At 44.2% G+C, this 21,736-nt stretch overlaps 1 protein-coding gene across 6 annotated transcripts in view; it reads left to right on the top strand.

Annotated features, from left to right (window-relative positions):
* Positions 1-3,391: 3,391 nt before the first annotated feature.
* The window catches only part of emsy (EMSY transcriptional repressor, BRCA2 interacting), a 106,738-nt gene continuing 88,393 nt past the window's right edge, over positions 3,392-21,736 (top strand). For all 6 annotated transcript variants that reach the window (XM_033022140.1, XM_033022139.1, XM_033022141.1 and 3 more), the window contains exons 1-4: positions 3,392-3,615; positions 16,592-16,696; positions 18,509-18,608; positions 20,198-20,272. In XM_033022140.1, the coding sequence (XP_032878031.1) occupies positions 16,627-16,696; positions 18,509-18,608; positions 20,198-20,272 (245 nt within the window). In that variant the 5' untranslated portion in view covers positions 3,392-3,615; positions 16,592-16,626. The remainder of the gene's footprint in view (positions 3,616-16,591; positions 16,697-18,508; positions 18,609-20,197; positions 20,273-21,736) is intronic.

The following is a 21,736-nucleotide window of genomic DNA, read 5'->3' as shown; positions in this document are numbered from 1 at the left end:
CAAAACCCGGCAGATGCTGCAATCCAGAGGCAACAAAAACAGCAGATGCTGCAATCCCGAGATAAAAAACCCGGCAGATGCTGCAATCCTGAGGGGGAAAAACAGCAAATGCCGCAATCTTGACGCAAAAGAAACGGCAGATGCTGCATTCCTGAGGCAAAATAAATGGCAGATGCTGCATTGCTAAGGCAAAAAAAAAACCCTGGCAGATGCTGCAATCCTGAGGCACAAAACCCGGCAGATGCTGTGAAAGAGTTAGTTATTAATTGATTGTTGTCATATTTAAGCTTTCCTGTTGTAAAAGGCCAATTGTAATGCATGTAATTTGTAATTTGGACAACTTCCATCGTGACAAGGGTTTTTTTAACTTAAGGTGAAAAGTTCGCAGCTCTTTTGCAAGGTTTTTTATGTAAATTGAAGAGGTTAATCAGATAAGAAGGGGCCCAGAGGATGCCATAGTGGTAACTGGCTTTTGGCAAAGAGTGAAAAACAACTCCATACTTGGAGGTGGATGATGGTTTTTGTACATTACATCATGTATTTGATTTTATTTCCGCATGTATATAAACTCGCGTTTTCTGGTATGTCTGTGTGTGTGCTGCTGGAGATTCAGACGTGAAACTGTTGCCTCTGGGTCTCTCAGTCCACACCCGTCAGACGTTAAATTAAAGCTTTGTATGGTCTTAAGAATTTGTACTTTGTCTATCTTTTAAGTGAACTTTTTCAGCTGCAATCTTGAGGCACGGACCAAACTGCTGGAACTGCTCGGGTAGGCAGCCTGTTCTCCACTATGCAAAGTGCTTAACTGTATTAGCTGTGGTTTCTACATAAAGCAATTTATTTGACATTGGCACCTTTCCTTGAGGCAAGAAATAAACTGCTGGAGTAACTCAGCAAGTCTACTTCAGTTTAGTGTAGAGATACAGCATGGAAACAGGCCCTACGGCCCAATGAGTCTGCACCAACCAGCAATCACCTATACAATAGTTCTATCCTACACACTAGAGATAATTTACAGAAGCCAATCAATCTACAAACCTGAGATGGACACAAAATGCTGCAGTAACTCAGCATCTTTAGAGAGATAAAAATAGTTGGTCGGAACCCTTCTTCAGTCCAACCTGAAATATCATCTATTCTTTTTCTCCAAATATGCTGCTTGGCCCATTGAGTTACTCCAGCATTTTGTGTCTATCTTTGGTGTAAACCAGCATCGGCAGTTCGTTCTTATACAACCTACAAACCTAGGATGTGGGAGAAAACCGGAGCTCCTGAAGAAAATTCTTGCGATCGCAGAGAATGTACAATCTCTGTACAGACAGCACCCGCAGTCGGGATCGAACCCTGGTCTCTGGCGCTGTAAGGCAGCAATTCTACCACTGCCACCCTCAGTTCAGGGCAGGCAACATCTGTGGAGGTAAATAGACAGACAAGTGTCTGTCTAGCATCAGTTTGTCTGTTCCCCACAATGCAGGGAGGTCAACTGGATCAGCTGTTTTGTTTCTTGTATGGAGCAATCCCTTGCCACCTATCCTTGCCAAACAAGTCTCACAATATTTCTGTGTATATAAGCATGGTATATGTTCAGAGAGCATCTTTTCAGTCCTGTCCTAATGCAGGGTTTTGACCCAAAACATCCGCAATTCTTTTGACCCTACAGCTTCTTCCCCGCTGTTATCAGACTACTGAATGGCCCTCCCATCAACTGGAGTGTAATTCCATTCTTCCAACCTACCTCATTTCGTACATTATGCTTTTTCTCTGTAATTGTACTGTTATAAAGCTGTAAGATTATTCCCCCCCCCCCCCCCCCCCCCCGCCCCCTCCCTCTCTAGATGTGACTGCAAGTTGGGGGCTATGCGTCAGTAGATAGGGTGTTTATGGGGTAAAAGGAGCAAATTAATAATATTAATATAATATCAAGGGGGGTAATTAGCGTGAGTGCGGGGGGGGGGGGGGATAGTTAGTGTGTGTGACGCTGCATGCCGCCTCCCCCCCCACAACCGCACGTTGGGGGAACAGACCCAACGGGTCTGCACTTGGTCTAGTATATATATATATATATATATATATATATACACATAAATAAACAGATAAAGTGCACTAGGCTATTATAGTTCAGTTTGTTTGAAGTTGTGTTTAATAGTCTGATGGCTGTGGGGAAGAAGCTGTTCCTGAACCTGGATGTTGCAGATTTCAGGCTCCTGTACCTTCTACATGATGGCAGCGGAGAGGTGAGTGTGTGGCCAGTATGGTGTGGGTCCTTGATGACCTTAGCAGCCTTTTGAGGCAGAGACTGTGATAGATCCCCTCGATGGTAGGGAGGTCAGAGCCGATGATGGACTGGGCAGTGTTTACAACTTTTTGCAGCCTTTTGTACCAAGTAAGAATATCATTGTTCTATCTGGGACATATGACAATAAAACACCCTTGATAAATGCAAAAAGCTGGAGTAATTCAGCACATCAGGCAGCATCTCTGGAGAAAAGGAATGGGTGATGTTTTGGGTCAAAACACGTCTTCAGACCTGATATGTCACCTATTCCTTTTCTCCAAAAACGCTGCCGGACTTTGCTGGCTTGCACTTTACCTTGCACGAAACATTATTCCCTTTATCATATATCTATGCACTGTAAATGGGTTAGCGCGCAACAAAAAGCTTTTCACTGTACCTCAGCACACGTGACAATAAACTAATTGACCCGCTGAGTTACTCCAGCTTTTTGTGTGTATCTTCGGTTTAAAGGGGTAATGGGGAGAAGGCAGGAGAATGTGGTTTGGAGGGAAGAGATAGATCAGCCGTGATTGAATGGCGGAGTAGACTTGATGGGTCGTACGGCCTAACTCTGCTCGTATCACTTATGAAGTTATGAACTGCCTGAGGCGGCACAGTGGCGCAACTGTCGAGGTCACTGCCTCACAGCGCTAGACACCCAGGTTCGATCCTGACTCCGGCTGTTGGCTGTATGGAGTCTGTACGTTCTCCCCCGTGGGTTTTCTCCAGCATCTGCAGCAAAGATCATAGAAACCATGCCATGATCATATTGAATGGCGGTGCAGGCTCGAAGGGCCGAATGGCCTACTCCTGCACCTATTTTCTATGTAGTGTTCAATTGTCACAGGTAGCACCTACACAATAGTGAAGCCTTGTAGGAACACGAGTTTCTATGTAAACATAGAAAATAGAAACATAGAAGGCACTTGCTCTAGTATCTTTGATCTGCAGTATCTTCCAATTGCCCTTGACCCAAGCTTCAGCTCCTGTAGTATTGTTGCCCAAGACCATGGAGCTCAATGGGAGATTGGCCCCTCCCCTCCCCTCCCCCCTCTGGTCGCTGACCCCGCCCCTTTGGGAGGGGGAGGGGGAGGGGGGCGACGCCGGCGCCGGCGCCGTGCATGGCGGGATTGTGGAGGACCAGGCCGTCCGTCCGTCCCTCCGTTGGCGCCATCACCCGCAGCCGAATATCCGCGGAATAAACCCCCTCCTCCCTCCTCCCCCCGCTCGAGACGGGCCAGGATGAAGGAAGGAAGGAAGGACAAGGGATGCCGAGCCTTTGGAACGGGATAAGCGCCGGGCTCGGCGGCTCCTGGTTCATTGCCCGGAGAGCCCGTGAGGTGAGACGGCGCAGGGAATGTTCCAGAAGGCAGAGGAAGGGAGGGAGGGAATGAGTGAGGAGGGGAGAGGATCTGGTGAGGGGAGGGGAGGGGGGTGTGAGGTTCCTGTCTCCGACGGGCGCAGGCGGCGGTGGCGACGGGGCCGGCTAGGCCGCGCCGGGTAAACACTGGCCACTGCGCACGCCCGGCAAAACCTGTCTGATGAATGAATGGGATCCGGATCCAGGATTCCCCCCCCCGGCCCCCAGGCCCCCAGGCCAAGAGTGTTGTTGTTGAATTGTCACAGGTAGCACCCACACAATAGTGAAGCCTTGTAGGAACAAGAGTGTTCAATTGTCACAGGTAGCACCTACACAATAGTCAATAGGTGCAGAAGTAAGGCATTCGGCCGGCACCGCCATTCAATGTGATCATGGCTGATCATCCACAATCAGCACCTCGTTCCTGCCTTCTCCCCATATCCCCTGACTCCGCTATCTTTAAGAGCCCTATCAAGCTCTCTCTTGAAAGTATCCAGAGAACCGGCCTCCACCTGCGACAGATAATTCCACAGACTCGCAACTCTCTGTGTAAAGAACATTGAAGCTTAGTCGGAACAAGAGTTTTCAATTGTCACAGGCAGCATCCACACAATAGTGAAGCTCAGCAGACACACGAGTGTTTAATTGTCACAGGTAACACCCACACAACAGTGAAGCTTAGTAGGAACAAGAGTGTTTAATTGTGTAAGAAGGAACTGTAGATGCTGGTTTAAACCGAAGATAAGACAAAAAGCTGTAGTAACTAAGCGGGACAGCATCTCTGGAGAGAAGAAATGGGTGATTTCGGGTAGCACCCACACAACAGTGAAGTTTAGCAGAAACGAGTGTTTAATTGTTACAGGTACCGCCAACATAACAATGACTCTTAATGCACACAAGAGTGTTTAATTGTCACAGGTACCACCACTTGGAAAGAGTAGATGTGGAGAGGATGTTTCCACTAGTGAGAAGGTCTATGACTAGAATTGATAGCCTCAGAATTAAAGGATGTTCTTTTAGGAAGCAGATGAGGAGGAATTTCTTTAGTCAGAGGGTGGTGAATCTGTGGAATTCTTTGCCACAGAAGGCTGTGAAGGCAAAATCAGGGATATTTAAGCAGAGATAGATAGATTCTTGATTAGTACGAGTGGCAGAGGTTATGGGGAGAAGGCAGGAGAATGGGGTTAGGAGGGAGAGATAGATCAGCCATGATTGGTGTAGAGTTAATGGGCCAAATGGCCAAATTCTACTTTCACTTATGATCTTATGACCACAAAACAATGATTATTAATACACACAAGAATCTAGAGTGTTTAATTGTCACAGGTACCACCAACAGAACAATGACTCTTAATACAAGTCAAGTGTATAATTGTCGCAAGAATGACTAGTACAACGATGAAGCTTAGTAGACATAAAAGTGTCTAAATGTAAATGTACCACCAACACAACAATGACTTAATAGACACAGGAGTCTAGAGTGTTTAATTGCACATGTAGAAACATAGAAAATAGGGCTAACGGAATCAAAGAGCATGGCTTAAAAAAACAGGAATGGGGTACTGATTTTGGATGATCAGCCATTGCATTCAATGTGATCGTGGCTGATCATCCAAAATCAGTACCCCGTTCCTGCTTTTTCCCTATGCTCTTTGATTCCGTTAGCCCTAAGAGTTACATCTAACTCTCTTGAAAACATCCACCAACACAACAATGGCGCTTAGTAGACAGTGTTTAATTGCCACAGGTACCACAAACAACAATGAAGCTCAGTAGACACAAGAGTGTTTAATTGTCACAGGTACCTGAAATTTGATGAACGATTAAATTTAGTAGGCACAAAATGCTGGAGTAACCATCTGCAGTTCCTTCCCACACAATTAATATTAATAGACACAAGTCAAGCTTGTTTAATTGTATATGTACCAACACAGAACAATAAATCTTCGTAGTCAAGAGTGTTTAATTGTCACACGCACCACCAACAGAACAATGACTTAATAGACGCAAAATGCAGGAATAACCATCTGCAGTTCCTTATGATTCTTAGTAGACACAAGGAACTGCGGATAGACGCAAAGTGCTGGATACAAAGCGGTTCAGGCAGCATCTCTGGGTGTCATAGTGGTGCAGCGGTAGAGTTGCTGTCTATATGGAGTTTGTATGTTCTCCCTATGACAGCATGGGTTTTCTCCAAGATCATTGGTTTCCTCCCACACTCCAAAGATGTACAGGTTTGTAGGTTCGTTTGCTTGATATAAATGTAAATTTGTCCCTAGCATTTGTAGGATAGTGTTAATGGGTGGGTATCGCTGGTCGGTGGAGATGCAGTGGGCCGAAGGGTCTGTTTGCGCGCTGTATCTCTAAACTGAACGAAACTAAAAAGAATAGGTGACATTTAGGGTCGGAACCCTTCGCACCGACTAGTTTACACAAAAGGACGCAAGGTATTTGCAAAGTGCACCTCTTATTGAGGTGTATATAATCATGACAGGTATAGATTAGGTCGTCAAACAGAATTTTTTACTGAGGGTAGGGGTATCGAGAACCAGAGCACATGGGTTTAAGTTGAGGGGGGGAAATTTAATAGGAACCTGACGGGTAACCTTTTTACACAAAGGTGGGTGTATGGAACGAGCTGCCACAGGAGACTGAGGCACGTACTTTCATAACATTTCAGAGCCAATTGGACAGGTACATGGATAGGACAGATTTAGAGGGTTATGGGCTAAGCGTGGGCAGGTGGGACTAGCAGAGCTGCCAAGTAGTACGGATTTTCCACATTTTGTACGGAAATGCGATAATAATACGGATGTACGGATTTGCTTTGTAAAATACAGATTTTTTTTTAAATCGGCCCGACTTCCTGTTTCATTTTGCTGCTTAAAAAATGCACGGGTATAATAAGTCATACTGTACCTCTAAAAATTATAGCAGATTAAATCTATTAGTATTTTAAATTTCAAGATCTGGATGATTATTTTTGTAAGCTTTGATCTGCCCGTCCCGCTACAGGTTTAAACAGCGCTGTCAGTTTAGCACATGGGAATTTAAACAAAGAGCTGTCGGGTTCTAAAAATAACGCTACCAGCTGGAGCGCTATGGGCATTACACATAGCGCTATGGCCACAGCGCTATGGGTCACAGATTGTTCGGGGAGAAGGAGAGAGGGAGGGAGGGGAAAAAAAGGAAGGAGATAGGGAGAAAGAGATGAGGGAAAGGGAGGGAGAGGGAGGGAACGAGAGGAAGGAGGGAAAGAGAGCGAGGGAGCGAGAGGAAAGCTTCCAAAATGGCTTCTACATCATCATCTGATGCTAAAAGCAGGAAGCAGCCGTTCAAACAACAGTATACAATGAATACATTGTCAAGAAACGTGCATTCATTACCATCTCTTTGTATACTGCTGTTTAATAATGCAAAGTTATTCATTCTTGTACTCTTACATGGGTATGACTGCACATAAAAAACAACATTTTTTTTTAATTGGCACCGCGTAAAAATACTGATTTCCTCAGCAAAAAACTGATTTCCAGGTACTAGAATACTGAAATGCTCTGACAAAACTTGGCAGCTCTAGTGTACGTGAGGCATGTTGATCAGCGTGGGGAAGTTTCGCCGAAGGGCCTGTTTCCACCCTATATGACTCTAAACTGGATCAATTGATGGCCTTGGGCCTGTACTCACTACAGTTTAGTATGATGAGGGGGAACCTCACTGAAACTTACTGAATAGTGAAAGGTCTGGATAGAGTGAATGTGGAGATGTTTCCACTAGTGGGAGAGTCTGGGACCAGAGGGCACAGCCTCAAAATAAAGGGATGTATCTTTGGAAAGGAGATGAGGAATTACTTTAGACAGAGGGTGGTGAATCTGTAGAATTCATTGCTACAGACGGATGTGAAGGCCAAGTCATTGAGTGTTTTTAAAGCAGAGATTGACAGGCTTGTGATTATTAAGGGTTTCAAAATTTTGGGGAGAATGGCATTGAGAGGGAAAGAAAGATCAGCCATGATTGAATGAATGGCTGAGTAGACTGAATGGGCTGAATGGCCTAATTCTGCTCCAATTACTCAAGAGCTTATGAAGTAACTCAGCGGGTCAGGCAGTATCTCTGGAGAACACAGATAGATGACATGTCATGTCAGGAGCCTTCTTTAGAAGTTCAGATTGATTGCGGGGGGCTGGACAAATCATGGCTGGCAATAAAGGTGTGGCGGGGTTCCCTGATAGGCAGATTACATTTAGTTTGCAACTATGTATTTCTTTTGAATACACACTTGCTTCTATCTCTAGCCTTTGTCCAACAACCTGTCTAGCAGGGAATCTCCTTGCCTGAGATCTTCTGTTGCAGGCGGGATTTGTTTGGCCCCTGTTCACTCTTCCAGTTTTTATTCCTGCTAGGAAAAAAGCTTACCATAGAAATTCATAGCTGAGGTTAATCTTGTGTAGTGTTTAATAACCTGATGGTTGTTGAGAAGAAGCTGTTCTGGAACCTGGTTGTTAAGTCTGAAGGTTTGGATGAGGGGATTGAAGGCTTTGTGGATTTGGATGAACGGATTGAAGTCTTTGTGGCCAAGTTTGCAGATGATATGAAAATAGGCGGAGGGGCAGGTGATGTAGAGAAAGCATGGACTCTGCAGAAGGACTTGGACAGATTGGGAAAGTGGACAGAGAAGTGGCAGATGGAATATAGTGCAGCAAAGTGTGGAGTCATGCATTTTGGTAGTAGGAGAGGTGCAAAGGAACTTGGGAGTGCTGGTGCAAGATTCCCAAAAAGTCAATTTACAAGTCATATTGGTAGTAAAGAAAGCCAGTGCAATGCCAGCATTTATGTCATGAGGTCCAGAATACAAAATGCTGGTCAGGCCGCATTTGGAGTATTGTGAGCAATTTTGTGCACCAAGTTGAGGCCCAGGGAGCCGTTGGTGCGAGGGGAGGAGTACCTGCGCTGTAAGTATAAAATACATCGCGGGGCTTGCTTTCACAGAGGCCCAGGGAGCCGTTGGTGCGAGGGGAGGAGTACCTGCGCTGTAAGTATAAAATACATCGGGGCTTGCTTTCACAGAGGCCCAGGGACCTGACACCAAAATCGGCAACGTTCCAGAGAAGGAGTCTGGTGGAAGCCTCTGATTGGTGGAAGAGGACCGGGTTTACATTTTAACATTTCTGCCTTCAGGTTAAGGATTCTGGGAGTTAAGGATTCTGGGAGTTAAGTGTACAGTATTTATTAGTATTTATTAGTAAAGTTTAAAGGATAAAATTTTGTGTTTTTTAATATTTAATATAGAGTTAATTTGGGAGTAAGATATGTCAGTGGAGATTGGCCCCGTGGTTTGCTCAGCCTGCAACATGTGGGAGATCAGGGATAAGGTCGGTGTCCCTGGTGACTACGTTTGCAGGAAGTGTGTACAGCTGCAGCTCCTGGCAGACCGCATTGAACGATTGGAACTGCGGCTGGATTCATACTGGAGCATCCACGATGCTGAGAAAGTCGTGGATAGCACGTACAGCGAGTTGGTCACACCGCAGGTAAAAGGTAAGAGGACAGAAAGGGAACGGGTGGCCAATAGCCAGCAAAGCAGTAGGCAGGTAGTGCAGGAGTCTCCTGCGGTCATCTCCCTCCTAAACAGGTATACCATTTTGGATACTGTTGAGGGAGATGGCTCATCAGGGGAATGCAGCAGCAGCCAAGTTCATGGCACCATGGGTGGCTCTGCGGCACATGAGGGGGGGGGGGGGGGGGGGGGGGGAAGAGTGGAAGGGCAATAGTAATAGGGGATTCAATTGTCAGGGGAATAGATAGGCGTTTCTGCGGCCGCAAACGAGACTCCAGGATGGTATGTTGCCTCCCTGGTGCAAGGGTCAGGGATGTCACTGAACGGCTGCAGAACATTCTGGAGGGGGAGGGTGAACAGCCAGTTGTCGTGGTGCATATTGGCACCAACGATATAGGTAAAAAAAGGGATGAGGTCCTACAAGATGAATTTAGGGAGCTAGGAGATAAACTTAAAAGTAGGACCTCAAAGGTAATAATCTCTAGATTACTACCAGTACCACGGGCCAGTCAGAGTAGAAATAGGAGGATATTGCAGATGAATACGTGGCTTGAAAAATGGTGCAAGGGGGAGGGATTCAAATTTTTAGGGCATTGGAACCAGTTCTGGGGGAGGTGGGACCAGTACAAACAGGACGGTCTGCACCTGGGCTGGAATGGAACCAATGTCCTTGGGGGAGTGTTTGCTAGTGCTGTCGGGGAGGATTTAAACTAATGTGGCAGGGGGATGGGTACAAGAGCAGAGAGGCAGGGGGTGTAAAATGAGGGTAGAAGCAATAGGTAGCAAGGTGAAAAGTAAAAGTGGCAGGCAGACAAAACCAGGGCAAAAATCAAAAAGGGCCACTTTTCAACATAATTGTATAAGGGGTAAGAGCGTTGTAAAAACAAGCCTGAAGGCTTTGTGTCTCAATGCAAGGAGTATTCGTAATAAGGTGGATGAGTTGAACGTGCAGATAGCCATTAATGATTATGATATAGTTGGGATCACGGAGACATGGCTCCAGGGTGACCAAGGCTGGGAGCTGAACATCCGGGGATATTCAATATTCAGGAGGGATAGAGAGAAGGGAAAAGGAGGTGGGGTAGCGTTGCTGGTTAAAGAGGAGATTAACGCAATGGAAAGGAAGGACATTAGTTTGGAGGATGTGGAATCGATATGGGTAGAGCTGTGAAACACTAAGGGCAGAAAACGCTGGTGGGTGTTGTGTACCGGCCACCTAACAGTAGGAGTGAAGTTGGAGATGGTATCAAACAGGAAATTAGAAATGCGTGCGACAAAGACAAAACAGTTATAATGGGTGACTTCAATCTACATATAGATTGGGTGAATCAAATTGGCAGGGGTGCTGAGGAAGAGGATTTCTTGGAATGTATGCGGGATAGTTATCTAAATCAACATGTAGAGGAACCAACGAGAGAGCAGGCTATTTTAGACTGGGTATTGAGTAATGAGGAAGGGTTAGTTAGCAGTCTTGTTATACGTGCCCCCTTGGGCAAGAGTGACCATAATATGGTTGAGTTCTTCATTAGGATGGAGAGTGACATTGTTAATTCAGAAACAATGGTTCTGAACTTAAAGAAATATACCTTGAGGGTATGAGACGTGAATTGGCCAAGATTGACTGGCAATTAATTCTAAAAGGGTTGACGGTGGATATGCAATGGAAGACATTTAAAGACTGCATGGATGAACTACAAAAATTGTTCATCCCAGATTGGCAAAAGAATAAATCAGGGAAGGTAGTGCATCCGTGGATAACAAGGGAAATCAGGGATAGTATCAAAGCGAAGGATGATGCGTACAAATTAGCCAGAAAAAGCAGCATACCAGAGGACTGGGAGAAATTCAGAGACCAGCAGAGGAGGACAAAGGGCTTAATTAGGAAAGGAAAAATAGATTATGAAAGAAAACTGGCAGGGAACATAAAAACTGACTGCAAAAGTTTTTATAGATATGTGAAAAGAAAGAGATTAGTTAAAACAAATGTAGGTCCCTTGCAGTCAGAAACAGGTGAGTTGATCATGGGGAACAAGGATATGGCGGACCAATTGAATAACTACTTTGGTTCCGTCTTCACTAAGGAAGACATAAATAATCTGCCGGAAATAGCAGGGGACCGCGCGGGTCAAAGGAGTTGGAGGAATTGAGTGAAATCCAGGTTAGTCGGGAAGTGGTGTTGGGTAAATTGAATGGATTAAAGGCCGATAAATCCCCAGGGCCAGATAGGCTGCATCCCAGAGTACTTAAGGAAGTAGCTCCAGAAATAGTGGATGCATTAGTAATAATCTTTCAAAACTCTTTAGATTCTGGAGTAGTTCCTGAGGATTGGCGGGTAGCAAACGTAACCCCACTTTTTAAGAAGGGAGGGAGAGAGAAAACGGGGAATTACAGACCAGTTAGTCTAACATCGGTAGTGGGGAAACTGCTAGAGTCAGTTATTAAAGATGGGATAGCAGCACATTTGGAAAGTGGTGAAATCATTGGACAACGTCAGCATGGATTTACGAAAGGTAAATCATGTCTAAATTTTTCGAGGATGTAACTAGTAGCGTGGATAGAGGAGAACCAGTGGATGTGGTGTATCTGGACTTCCAGAAGGCTTTCGACAAGGTCCCACATAAGAGATTAGTATACAAACTTAAAGCACACGGCACTGGGGGTTCAGTATTGATGTGGATAGAGAACTGGCTGGCAAACAGGAAGCAAAGAGTAGGAGTAAACGGGTCCTTTTCACAATGGCGGGCAGTGACTAGTGGGGTACCGCAAGGCTCAGTGCTGGGACCCCAGCTATTTACAATATATATTAATGATCTGGATGAGGGAATTGAAGGCAATATCTCCAAGTTTGCGGATGACACTAAGCTGGGGGGCAGTGTTAGCTGTGAGGAGGATGCTAGGAGACTGCAAGGTGACTTGGATAGGTTGGGTGAGTGGGCAAATGTTTGGCAGATGCAGTATAATGTGGATAAATGTGAGGTTATCCATTTTGGTGGCAAAAACAGGAAAGCAGACTATTATCTAAATGGTGGCCGATTAGGAAAAGGGGAGATGCAGCGAGACCTGGGTGTCATGGTACACCAGTCATTGAAAGTAGGCATGCAGGTGCAGCAGGCAGTGAAGAAAGTGAATGGTATGTTAGCTTTCATAGCAAAAGGATTTGAGTATAGGAGCAGGGAGGTTCTACTGCAGTTGTACAGGGTCTTGGTGAGACCACACCTGGAGAATTGCGTACAGTTTAGGTCTCCAAATCTGAGGAAGGACATTATTGCCATAGAGGGAGTGCAGAGAAGGTTCACCAGACTGATTCCTGGGATGTCAGGACTGTCTTATGAAGAAAGACTGGATAGACTTGGTTTATACTCTCTAGAATTTAGGAGATTGAGAGGGGATCTTATAGAAACGTACAAAATTCTTAAGGGGTTGGACAGGCTAGATGCAGGAAGATTGTTCCCGATGTTGGGGAAGTCCAGGACAAGGGGTCACAGCTTAAGGATAAGGGGGAAATCCTTTAAAACCGAGATGAGAAAAACTTTTTTCACACAGAGAGTGGTGAATCTCTGGAACTCTCCGCCACAGAGGGTAGTTGAGGCCAGTTCATTGGCTATATTTAAGAGGGAGTTAGATATGGCCCTTGTGGCTAAGGGGATCAGAGGGTATGGAGAGAAGGCAGGTACGGGATACTGAGTTGGATGATCAGCCATGATCATATTGAATGGCGGTGCAGGCTCGAAGGGCCGAATGGCCTACTCCTGCACCTAATTTCTATGTTTCTATATCTGAGGAAGGATGTGCTGGCCCTAGAGAGGGTCCAGAGGAGGTTTACAAGAATGATCCCAGGAATGAGTGGTTGAACATATGATGAGTGTTTGATGGCACTGGGATTGCACTACCGAGGGCTAACGGGATCAAGGGATATGGGGAGAAAGCGGGAACAGGGTACTGATTCTGGATGATTAGTCATGATCATTTTGAATGGTGGTCCTGGCTCGAAGAGGACTTTTTCACCCAGAAAGTTGTGAATCTGGAATTCTATGCCACAGAGGCAGTGGAGGCCAATTCACTGTATGTTTACAAGGGCCAAATGGCCTACTCCTGCACCTAATTTCTATGTTTCTATGCTAGAACTAGGGGTCTCAGTCCCAGAATTAAAAGACGTTCCTTTAGGAAGGAAATTAGGAATTTCTTCAGTTAAAGGGTGGTGAATCTGCAGAATTATTTCCCCCAAAAGACTGTGGAGGCTGTCAATGGATATTTTTTAAGGCAGAGTTAGATAGATTCTTGATTTGTATGGGCGTTAAGGGTTATAGGGAGAAGGCAGGAGAATGGGGTTAGGAGGGAAAGGTAGATCAGCCATGATTGAATGCGGTGTAGACTTGATGGGCCAAATGACCTAATTCTGCTCCTATCACTTATGACCCTGTGAACTTATGGCGTCGACCCGAAACATCGCCTAATCCTTTTCTTCAGAGATGCTGCCTGACCTGCTGAGTCACTCCAGCCTTTTGTGTCTATCTTCGATTTAAGTGCGCATCTGCAGTTCCTTCCTACACGGTTAAGTCAACAGTGTTTGATTGTCATATACATTGCCAACGGTACAATGAAATTCTTACTTGCAGCAGTATAATAGGACTGTGAATGTAATATATAATATACCAAAAAAAAAATAACCGCAATGATAGTGTAAAAAAATTCAAATCCTTATTACAACCAAAGACTGCTCACAGTATATACAGTGCCCTCCATAATGTTTGGGACAAAGACCCATCATTTATTTATTTGCCTCTGTACTCCACAATTTGAGATTTGTAATAGAAAGAAAAATCACATGTGGTAAAAGTGCACATTGACAGATGTTAATAAAGGCCATTTTTATACATTTTGATTTCACCATGTAGAAATTACAGCTGTGTTTATACATAGTCCCCCCCCCCATTTCAGGGCACCATAATGTTTGGGACACATGGCTTCATGGGTGTTTGTAATTGCTCAGGTGTGTTTAAATGCCTCCTTAATGCAGGTATAAGAGAGCTCCCAGCATCTAGTCTTTCCTCCATTCTTTCCATCACCTTTGGAAACTTTTATTGCTGTTTATTAACATGAGGACCAAAGTTGTGCCAATGAAAGTCAAATAAGCCATTATGAGTGAGAAACAAGAATAAAACTGTTAGAGATATCAGCCAAACCTTAGTCTTACCAAAAGCAACTGTTTGGTACATCATTAATAAGAAAGAGAACGCTGGTGAGCTTACTAATCGCAAAGGGACTAGCAGGCCAAGGAAGACCTCCACAGCTGATGATAGAAGAATTCTCTCTATAATAAAGAAAAATCCCCAAACACCTGTCCGACAGATCAGAAACACTCTTCAGGAATAAGGTGTGGATTTGTCAATGACCACTGTCCGCAGAAGACCTCATGAACAGAAATGCAGAGGCTACACTGCAAGATGCAAACTACTGGTTAGCTGCAGAAATAGGATGGCCAGGTTACAGTTTGCCAAGAAGTACTTAAAAGAGCAACCACAGTTCTGGAAAAAAGGTCTTGTGGACAGATGAGACGAATATTAACACATCAGAGTGACGGCAAGAGCAAAGTATGGAAGAGGGAAGGAGCTGCCCAAGATCCAAAGCATACCACCTCATCTGTGAAACACGGTGGTGGGGGTGTTATGGCCTGGGTATGTATGGCTGCTGAAGGTATTGGCTCACTTATCTTCATTGATGATACAACTACTAATGGTAGTAACATAATGAATTCTGAAGTAGACACATCCTATCTGCTCAAGTTCAAACATGCCTCAAAACTCATTGGCCGGCTGTTCATTCTACAGCAGGACAATGATCCCAAACATACTGCTAAAGCAAAGGAGTTTTTCAAAGCTAAAAAATGGTCAATTCTTGAGTGGCCAAGTCAATCATCCGATCTGAACCCAATTGAGGATGCCTTTTATATGCTGATGAGAAAACTGAAGGGGACTAGCCCCCAAAACAAGCATAAGATAAAGATGGCTGCAATACAGGCCTGGCAGAGCATCACCAGAGAAGACACCCAGCAACTGTTTGTAGTGTTCAAGAGTCAGATGGTTGTTGGGAGGAAATTCTTCTTGAACCAGGTTGTTACGGTTATTAGACTCCTGTACCTTCCCAAAGGAAGGATGAAATTAGAGCATGGCCAGGGTGGTATGGGTCTTTGATTGGGGCCGTGTTTTCAAGGCAGGGTCTCGTATGATTGTGCGCCGATTAGTACATGTGATGAACCAGGCAGTGTTTACTTAGCAGAGTTATAGACCGGTACAGCACGGAAATTGGCTCCTTGGCCCACTTTTTCTACACCTATCAAACTAGTAGACCCATTTGGCCAATATCCCGCTTAAATATTACTATCTGCATCTCTAGCCAAATGTCTTTTAAAAGTCGAAAATGTATCTGCTTCTGTAGCTTCTCTTGGCAGCTCATTCCAGTTTTATTCTGCACTGCACAGATCAGTCTGTAGTGAGCAGATTCTTACCTTTTTTTTATTGGCTTTCAGGAAATCCTCAAGTATAGAAGCATGGTTTTTAAATAAACCTTAAACTCACAATCTCAGTGCTGATTTAGAACAACTTTAAATTTCCAGGCAGGTTTTAAGCCGTGAACTGGCTTCTCAAATCGCTGCAAACCGTGTTGTGAAGAGATTCCTATAGTGCTTTTAGATAAACTTCCATGTTTTAAACGGTGGGCAAAGAAAGAATGGTGATATATTCAACTCTGTTGAATGAAGTGACGGAGTGCAATTGATGTCATTCTCACATGCCTTCCACTCGTGTTCATCCAGGTGCTATAAACACTACTTTGCAAAGTAAAAAGTACCGTTGGAATGTTGATAGGAATTTTTTGTGTTGTAATATTACATTTATTTGTTATTGATTAGAATGGGTGTCAGGGGTTATGGGGAGAAGGCAGGAGAATGGGGTTGAGAGGGAAAGATCAGCCATGATTGAATGGCGGTGCAGACATAATGGGCCGAATGGCGTAATTCTGCTCCCATCGCTTATGAACTTATTTATCGTATCTTAGTTCAAATTCTTTTCTAGATACAGCCTCTGTCAAACAAGATGCCATACTGCTGCTGGTATTTGTTTTATGAATCTTATGAAACCGGTGTGCAACATTTATTGGCGCATCATTTGTTTTACTGAAATAATTGTAACACTGAAGGAGTGTTTTAATGTTAAGTTGATTGTCCGAGATGATTTGCAATTTCTCTTTCACATGTTAAAGTACATCAGAAAAACAGATTCTTGCAATTTTACTCAAAAAGATGATGTTTGCTATTATTTAATTCTTATAATTCATATGGATACTTCTATTCCAAATGTTATGTGGCAGAGTAATTAAAACTCACTCTTTTCCCCATTGGTTGCAGAGTTAGGCCGACCCTGTAGGACGTCACCCATCGCTATGCCTGCTGTTTGGCCGACTCTTCTGGATCTCAGCAGGGATGAGTGCAAAAGAATACTCCGAAAGCTTGGTAGTCAAGTTTGCTGTTTATTTCATATTCGCATGCAATCTTCAGAGATACTTAGAACAGTACGTCAGAGGAACAGGCCCTTCATCCCACACTGCTGGTTGTGGGCTAGATGATAACGAGTTATACAGACAGAAACTCAACAGGACAACAGTGAAACTAGTACAACGACTCGGGTGGGTGAGGGACGGAGAGAGAGGGGATGCAAGGGTCACTTGAAGTTAGAGAAATCAAATATACCGCTGGGTTGTAAGCTGCCCTAGTGAAATATGAGGCGCTGTTCCTCAGCTCCACCTTTCCTTGATCATCTATACTTTTTGCATATTTTTCATTCGTTTGTTCTATATCTCTATAAACTAACTTGAACTTGAACTTGAACTATCTCTATCACCGTCCATATTTCTTGTTTTCCCTTTCCCCTGACTCCTAGTCTGAAGAAGGGTCTCGATCCGAAACGTCACCTATTCCTTTTTCCAGTGATGCTGCCTGGCCTGCTGAGTTACCCCAGCCTTTTGTGTCTATGTTTGGTGTAAACCAGCATCTACAGTTCCTTCCTGCATGTGATAGGTGGATATAGGTGAGGGTTTTTTACTTTATAGGTGGATGGTTGGACAAAGGTCAACCATCAAAGATGAAGTTGGACAACAATGACGAGACAAAGTGAAAGATAGGATAGAAGAGGTGCAAATTGGAGTAGTGAATTGTTTTCTCCATTTTGGAAAATTGCACAATAGATTTTGTCATATTTCTTGCGTATGATCAGGTATGATCAGCAAATAGTTCTGTTTCATTAAGTATGCTCAAGTCCTGAGGTTTGCCACAATAGGCTATTTGGATGTTACAAATTCTAAAGGCCCTGTCCCACTTACGTGTCCGTGGCACGCAAATTACGCGATCTCGTCGTCGCGTTGAGGCATACGGGCATCGTGTGGCGGCGCGGGGCTGTCCCACTGAGAAGCGTGGAGGGGTATGGAGTTGTGAGCGGTATCGCACGGCACTCCGAAATTTTGTAGCGAACGAAATCTTCGCGCGCCGCCGGCTTGTTGTGTAACTGACGGCCAAAGTGGGACAGGCCCAAGACCCTGGCGCGACATAACGTCTCGCTTCCAACAGCAGCAGAAGCAGGTAAACGATCGCCGAGCTCGGCCTGGGGCTCACTGGCGTTGCGGTCCGGATCCACCCCCACTTCTACTGCCAGAGCGGGGCCAAGAAAATTGAAGGTAGACACAAAATGCTGGAGTAAATCAGCGGGACCGGCAGCATCTCTGGAGAGAAGGAATGGATGATGTTTCGGGTCAAGACCCTTCTTTCAGACTGAAGAAGAGTCTCGACCCGAAACATCACCCATTGCTTCTCTCCAGAGATGCTGCCGGTCCCTTAAAGCATGAAACCAGACCCTCCGGTCCAACTTGCCCTTGCCAACCAAGATGGCCCATATCCCTCTTAGCATTTCCTATCCAGCTGCATTTCAGTAATAATTAATTCTCATATGTACTGATTACGGCCGACTGGTGGCCAGGGCTCTGGACCTCCGGCTTGGCCGGAGCCGGCAAATCCGTTCCCATAGCTGACTTTGCGGACTGATGTCTCGGCCCGGGCGCACCTTTCCTGAACTGTTCGCAAAATGCATAAACCAGAACGTCTCAGGAAATAAGGGTGCCGTAAAATCTTTGATGTGCCTGTATTTAAACTAAAAATCAGAAATATGGATGGAAGATAATCCTTCGGAAAAGACAGTATAACAATATACAATTTCTCGGATGGACAGTAAGTGTGTAGATTACAAATATGATTTTCCTTTTCCTTTTATTCTAGAACTCGAAGCTTATGCTGGTGCTATCAGTGCATTCCGTGCACAAGGTGACCTTACAAAGGAAAAGAAGGACCTTCTTGGAGAATTGGCCAAAGTTCTTAGGTAAATTATATTAAAAGATAAAATATTTAAGTTCTGTGTTCTCAATTGGTGTACCTTTTTACTGATCCTATCCCCAGTCTTATTTGTTTAGTTTAGTTCATTATTGCCACATGTACAGTGGAAAATGTTTGCCTGCATGTTATCTAGTCAATGAAAAGACCATCACTGAACACAATCAAGCCGTCCATAGTGCACAGATGAAGGATACAGCATTTAATTCAAGATAAAGCCCAAATAAAGATAGTTCAGCGGTCTCCAATGGAGTAGAGGGGAGGTCAGGACAAACACTCTAGCTGAAGACCGTTCAGTTGCTGGGAAGAAACTGTCCCTCAATCTGGAGGTGTGAATTTTCACACATCTGTACTTCTTGCCTGATGGGAGATGGGAGAAGACGGAGTGACTGTGTTAGACTGGTCCATGTTTATGCTGGTGTAGATGGAGTCAATGGAAAGGAGGCCGGTTGCGTGACCTGGGCTATGTCCACAACTTTGCCGTGAGAATGTATTTTTACTTTTGCTTGTCTCGACGCCCTTGATTTGGGTTAAGTCTTTTAAAGAGTAGGGATCAGGAACAATAGACATAAAATTAAAGTGATTGACAAAAGAATCTAAACTAGGAGTCCCGACCCAAAATGTCACCTATCCATTTTGTCCAGAGATGCTGCCTGACCCAGTGAGTTACCACAGCTTTTTGTGTCTATGTTCAGAATCAAAAGTAGTGTCAGCAAAAGGCTATTTGTGCAGTAAATGTTTGGGATCTGGAATGCACTGTTGATGGGGATGTTCTGTTGAAAAGAGGACCAAGATAATACTTGTAAGGGAAAACAATCTAAATGGGTGAGAACATGTATTGTCTTTTATGCAGCACTTCCCAAGACATTTCCAATGAGCATTATTAATCAAATTTGAGAAACCAGAGGAAGAATGTATTGGGGTGATTTATGGAAGGTGGAAATATGGAAAATGGCCATTTTACCACCCCTGTATAATTGGAGATCACCAAAGCTTGTTTGCCAAGAGGTGGGAAGCTGGAGGCGATAGATAGAATTGAGGGAAAAAATGGTACTGTGAGACCAGGTGCCAATAGTCTCAGTTGGAATGGGGGGTTTTTTTCCCCCTGATTTCTTACTGAATTTTTCTTTTCAAAGAGATGCAGTTCCTTGCCCAGAGTAAGGGAATCAAGAACCAGAAGACACAGGTTTAAGGTGAGGGGGGAACGATTTTAATAGGAATCTGAGGGATAACTTTTTCACACAAAAGGTGATGGGTGTATGGAATGAGCTGCCTGGAGAGGTAGTTGAGGCAGGTACTATCGTAACATTTAGACAGGTACATGAATAGGACAGGTTTAGAGGGATATAGGCTCTATGCAGGCAGGTGGGACTACTGTGTTGGTCGGTGCAGGCATGCTTTTGCTGAAGGGCATGTTTCCATGCTGTATGACTGACTCTAGAATTAATAAATGAATAGAAGAATGTAAGGTGACCACTAATTGACAAAGGGTGAAAGAAGTTTCACAGAGAAGCACTGGAATGGTCAATACAACCTCAATTTCAGGGAATGCTGATGATTTTCTTTCCCCTACAACAGCATTTCAACAGAACGCCATCGTGCTGAAGTTCGAAGGGCCGTTAACGATGAGAGGCTGATGACTATTGCACATCAGTAAGTTTATCTGCAATATTTGAATTTGTTTTCTTAAGAATTTACTTTAATCTTTTTTGCTTGCGTTGTATTATCCACTACTTTGATTTCCCAAAACCTAGTGTTCAGCACAGATATTATAGGCCACGGAGCCTGCCCCTGCATTCCATTAATCTATGTTCTATGTTTTTAACACATAGTATCATCACCTTGTTTACAGTGGGAACTGCAAATGAAGACACATTTAGTATTGAATCTTGCAGTTATTCTAACACATGTGGTTTTTGTAGCCATCCAATTTAGATCATGTGTTCCATGTGTGAAATTTGGCTGAATGCAATTGCCTTTTTATTTGACAGGAACTTACAAGTTCTATGTATATCAAGTAAGTCTAGACAGTGAATATTGATTTGATTTGATAGAATTCTTGCGGGCGGGGGGGGGGGGGGGGGGGTGATTATAGTTGATCCTATTTGTGCACACTACGTTATCCAGAAAAGGCTTCTAGACTGTTTCCTGTACAGAGATGAATCCGATTACCAGCGTTAACATTTCAGGGTGAAGACCTTTCATCACACATACAGTGCCATTAAGTTATTGCCCTATTGACAAATGATCTTTTTAAACCTGGAAAGTTATATGTCTAAAGAAGGGTTCCGACGCAAAACATCACTTATTATTTTTCTCCAGAGATGCTGCCTGACCTGCGGAGTTACTCCAGCATTTTGTGTCTTATCTTCGGTATAAACCAGCACCTGCAGTTCCTTTCTTCACGTTAACTCAGTTTCTGTTCCACAGATGTTGCCATACTTGCTGAGTGATTCCAGCATTTTCTGCTTTAATTCCCATTTACGTGCGTGTCAATTCCCTCAATGCCTTAGAAGCTAGTAATCCTTGTATCAATGTAGATTGAGCATCCACAGCCCTCTGGAGAATTCTGAACATTTAGATTTAGCTTTTAGCTTTCTTTCTTCATTGAAGTTAACAACTCGCTCTTTCTGAATGTGTCGCTTCATTGCAGCATACGCAGTTTGGCTTCGGGGACATAAACCTTTCCCAGGTGTTTGCTTTTGAATACTCAGATGTACAAGGAATAGAGGGATATGGATTACATACAGGCAAAAGGATTGGGTCTGAAGAAGGGTCTCGACCTGAAACATCACCCACTCCTTCTCCAGAGATGCTCCAGCTTTTTGTGTTTATCTTCAGTTTAATTTGGCATCATGTTTGGCACAGACGTCGTGGGCCAAAGGGCTTCTTCCTGTGCTGTACTGTTCCATGAAATGCATCTCTCTATGATGGCACAGGCAGGAAAAATAAATAAGCTTTGGGCTGCATTTTACATCGCAGATGCTTTTTAGTTTAGAGATACAGTACGGAAACAGTCTCCTGCGGCCCACCGTGTCCGCACCGACCAGCGATCCCCCCACATTAACACTACAACACTACCCTACTAAGGGACAATTTAACATTTATACCAAGCCA

This window comes from Amblyraja radiata, chromosome 6 (genome assembly GCF_010909765.2).
Source record: "Amblyraja radiata isolate CabotCenter1 chromosome 6, sAmbRad1.1.pri, whole genome shotgun sequence".
NCBI classification, from domain to species: Eukaryota; Metazoa; Chordata; class Chondrichthyes; order Rajiformes; family Rajidae; genus Amblyraja; species Amblyraja radiata.
Note: the sequence above shows the minus strand (reverse complement) of the source record. Positions and strands in the feature narration are given on the sequence as shown.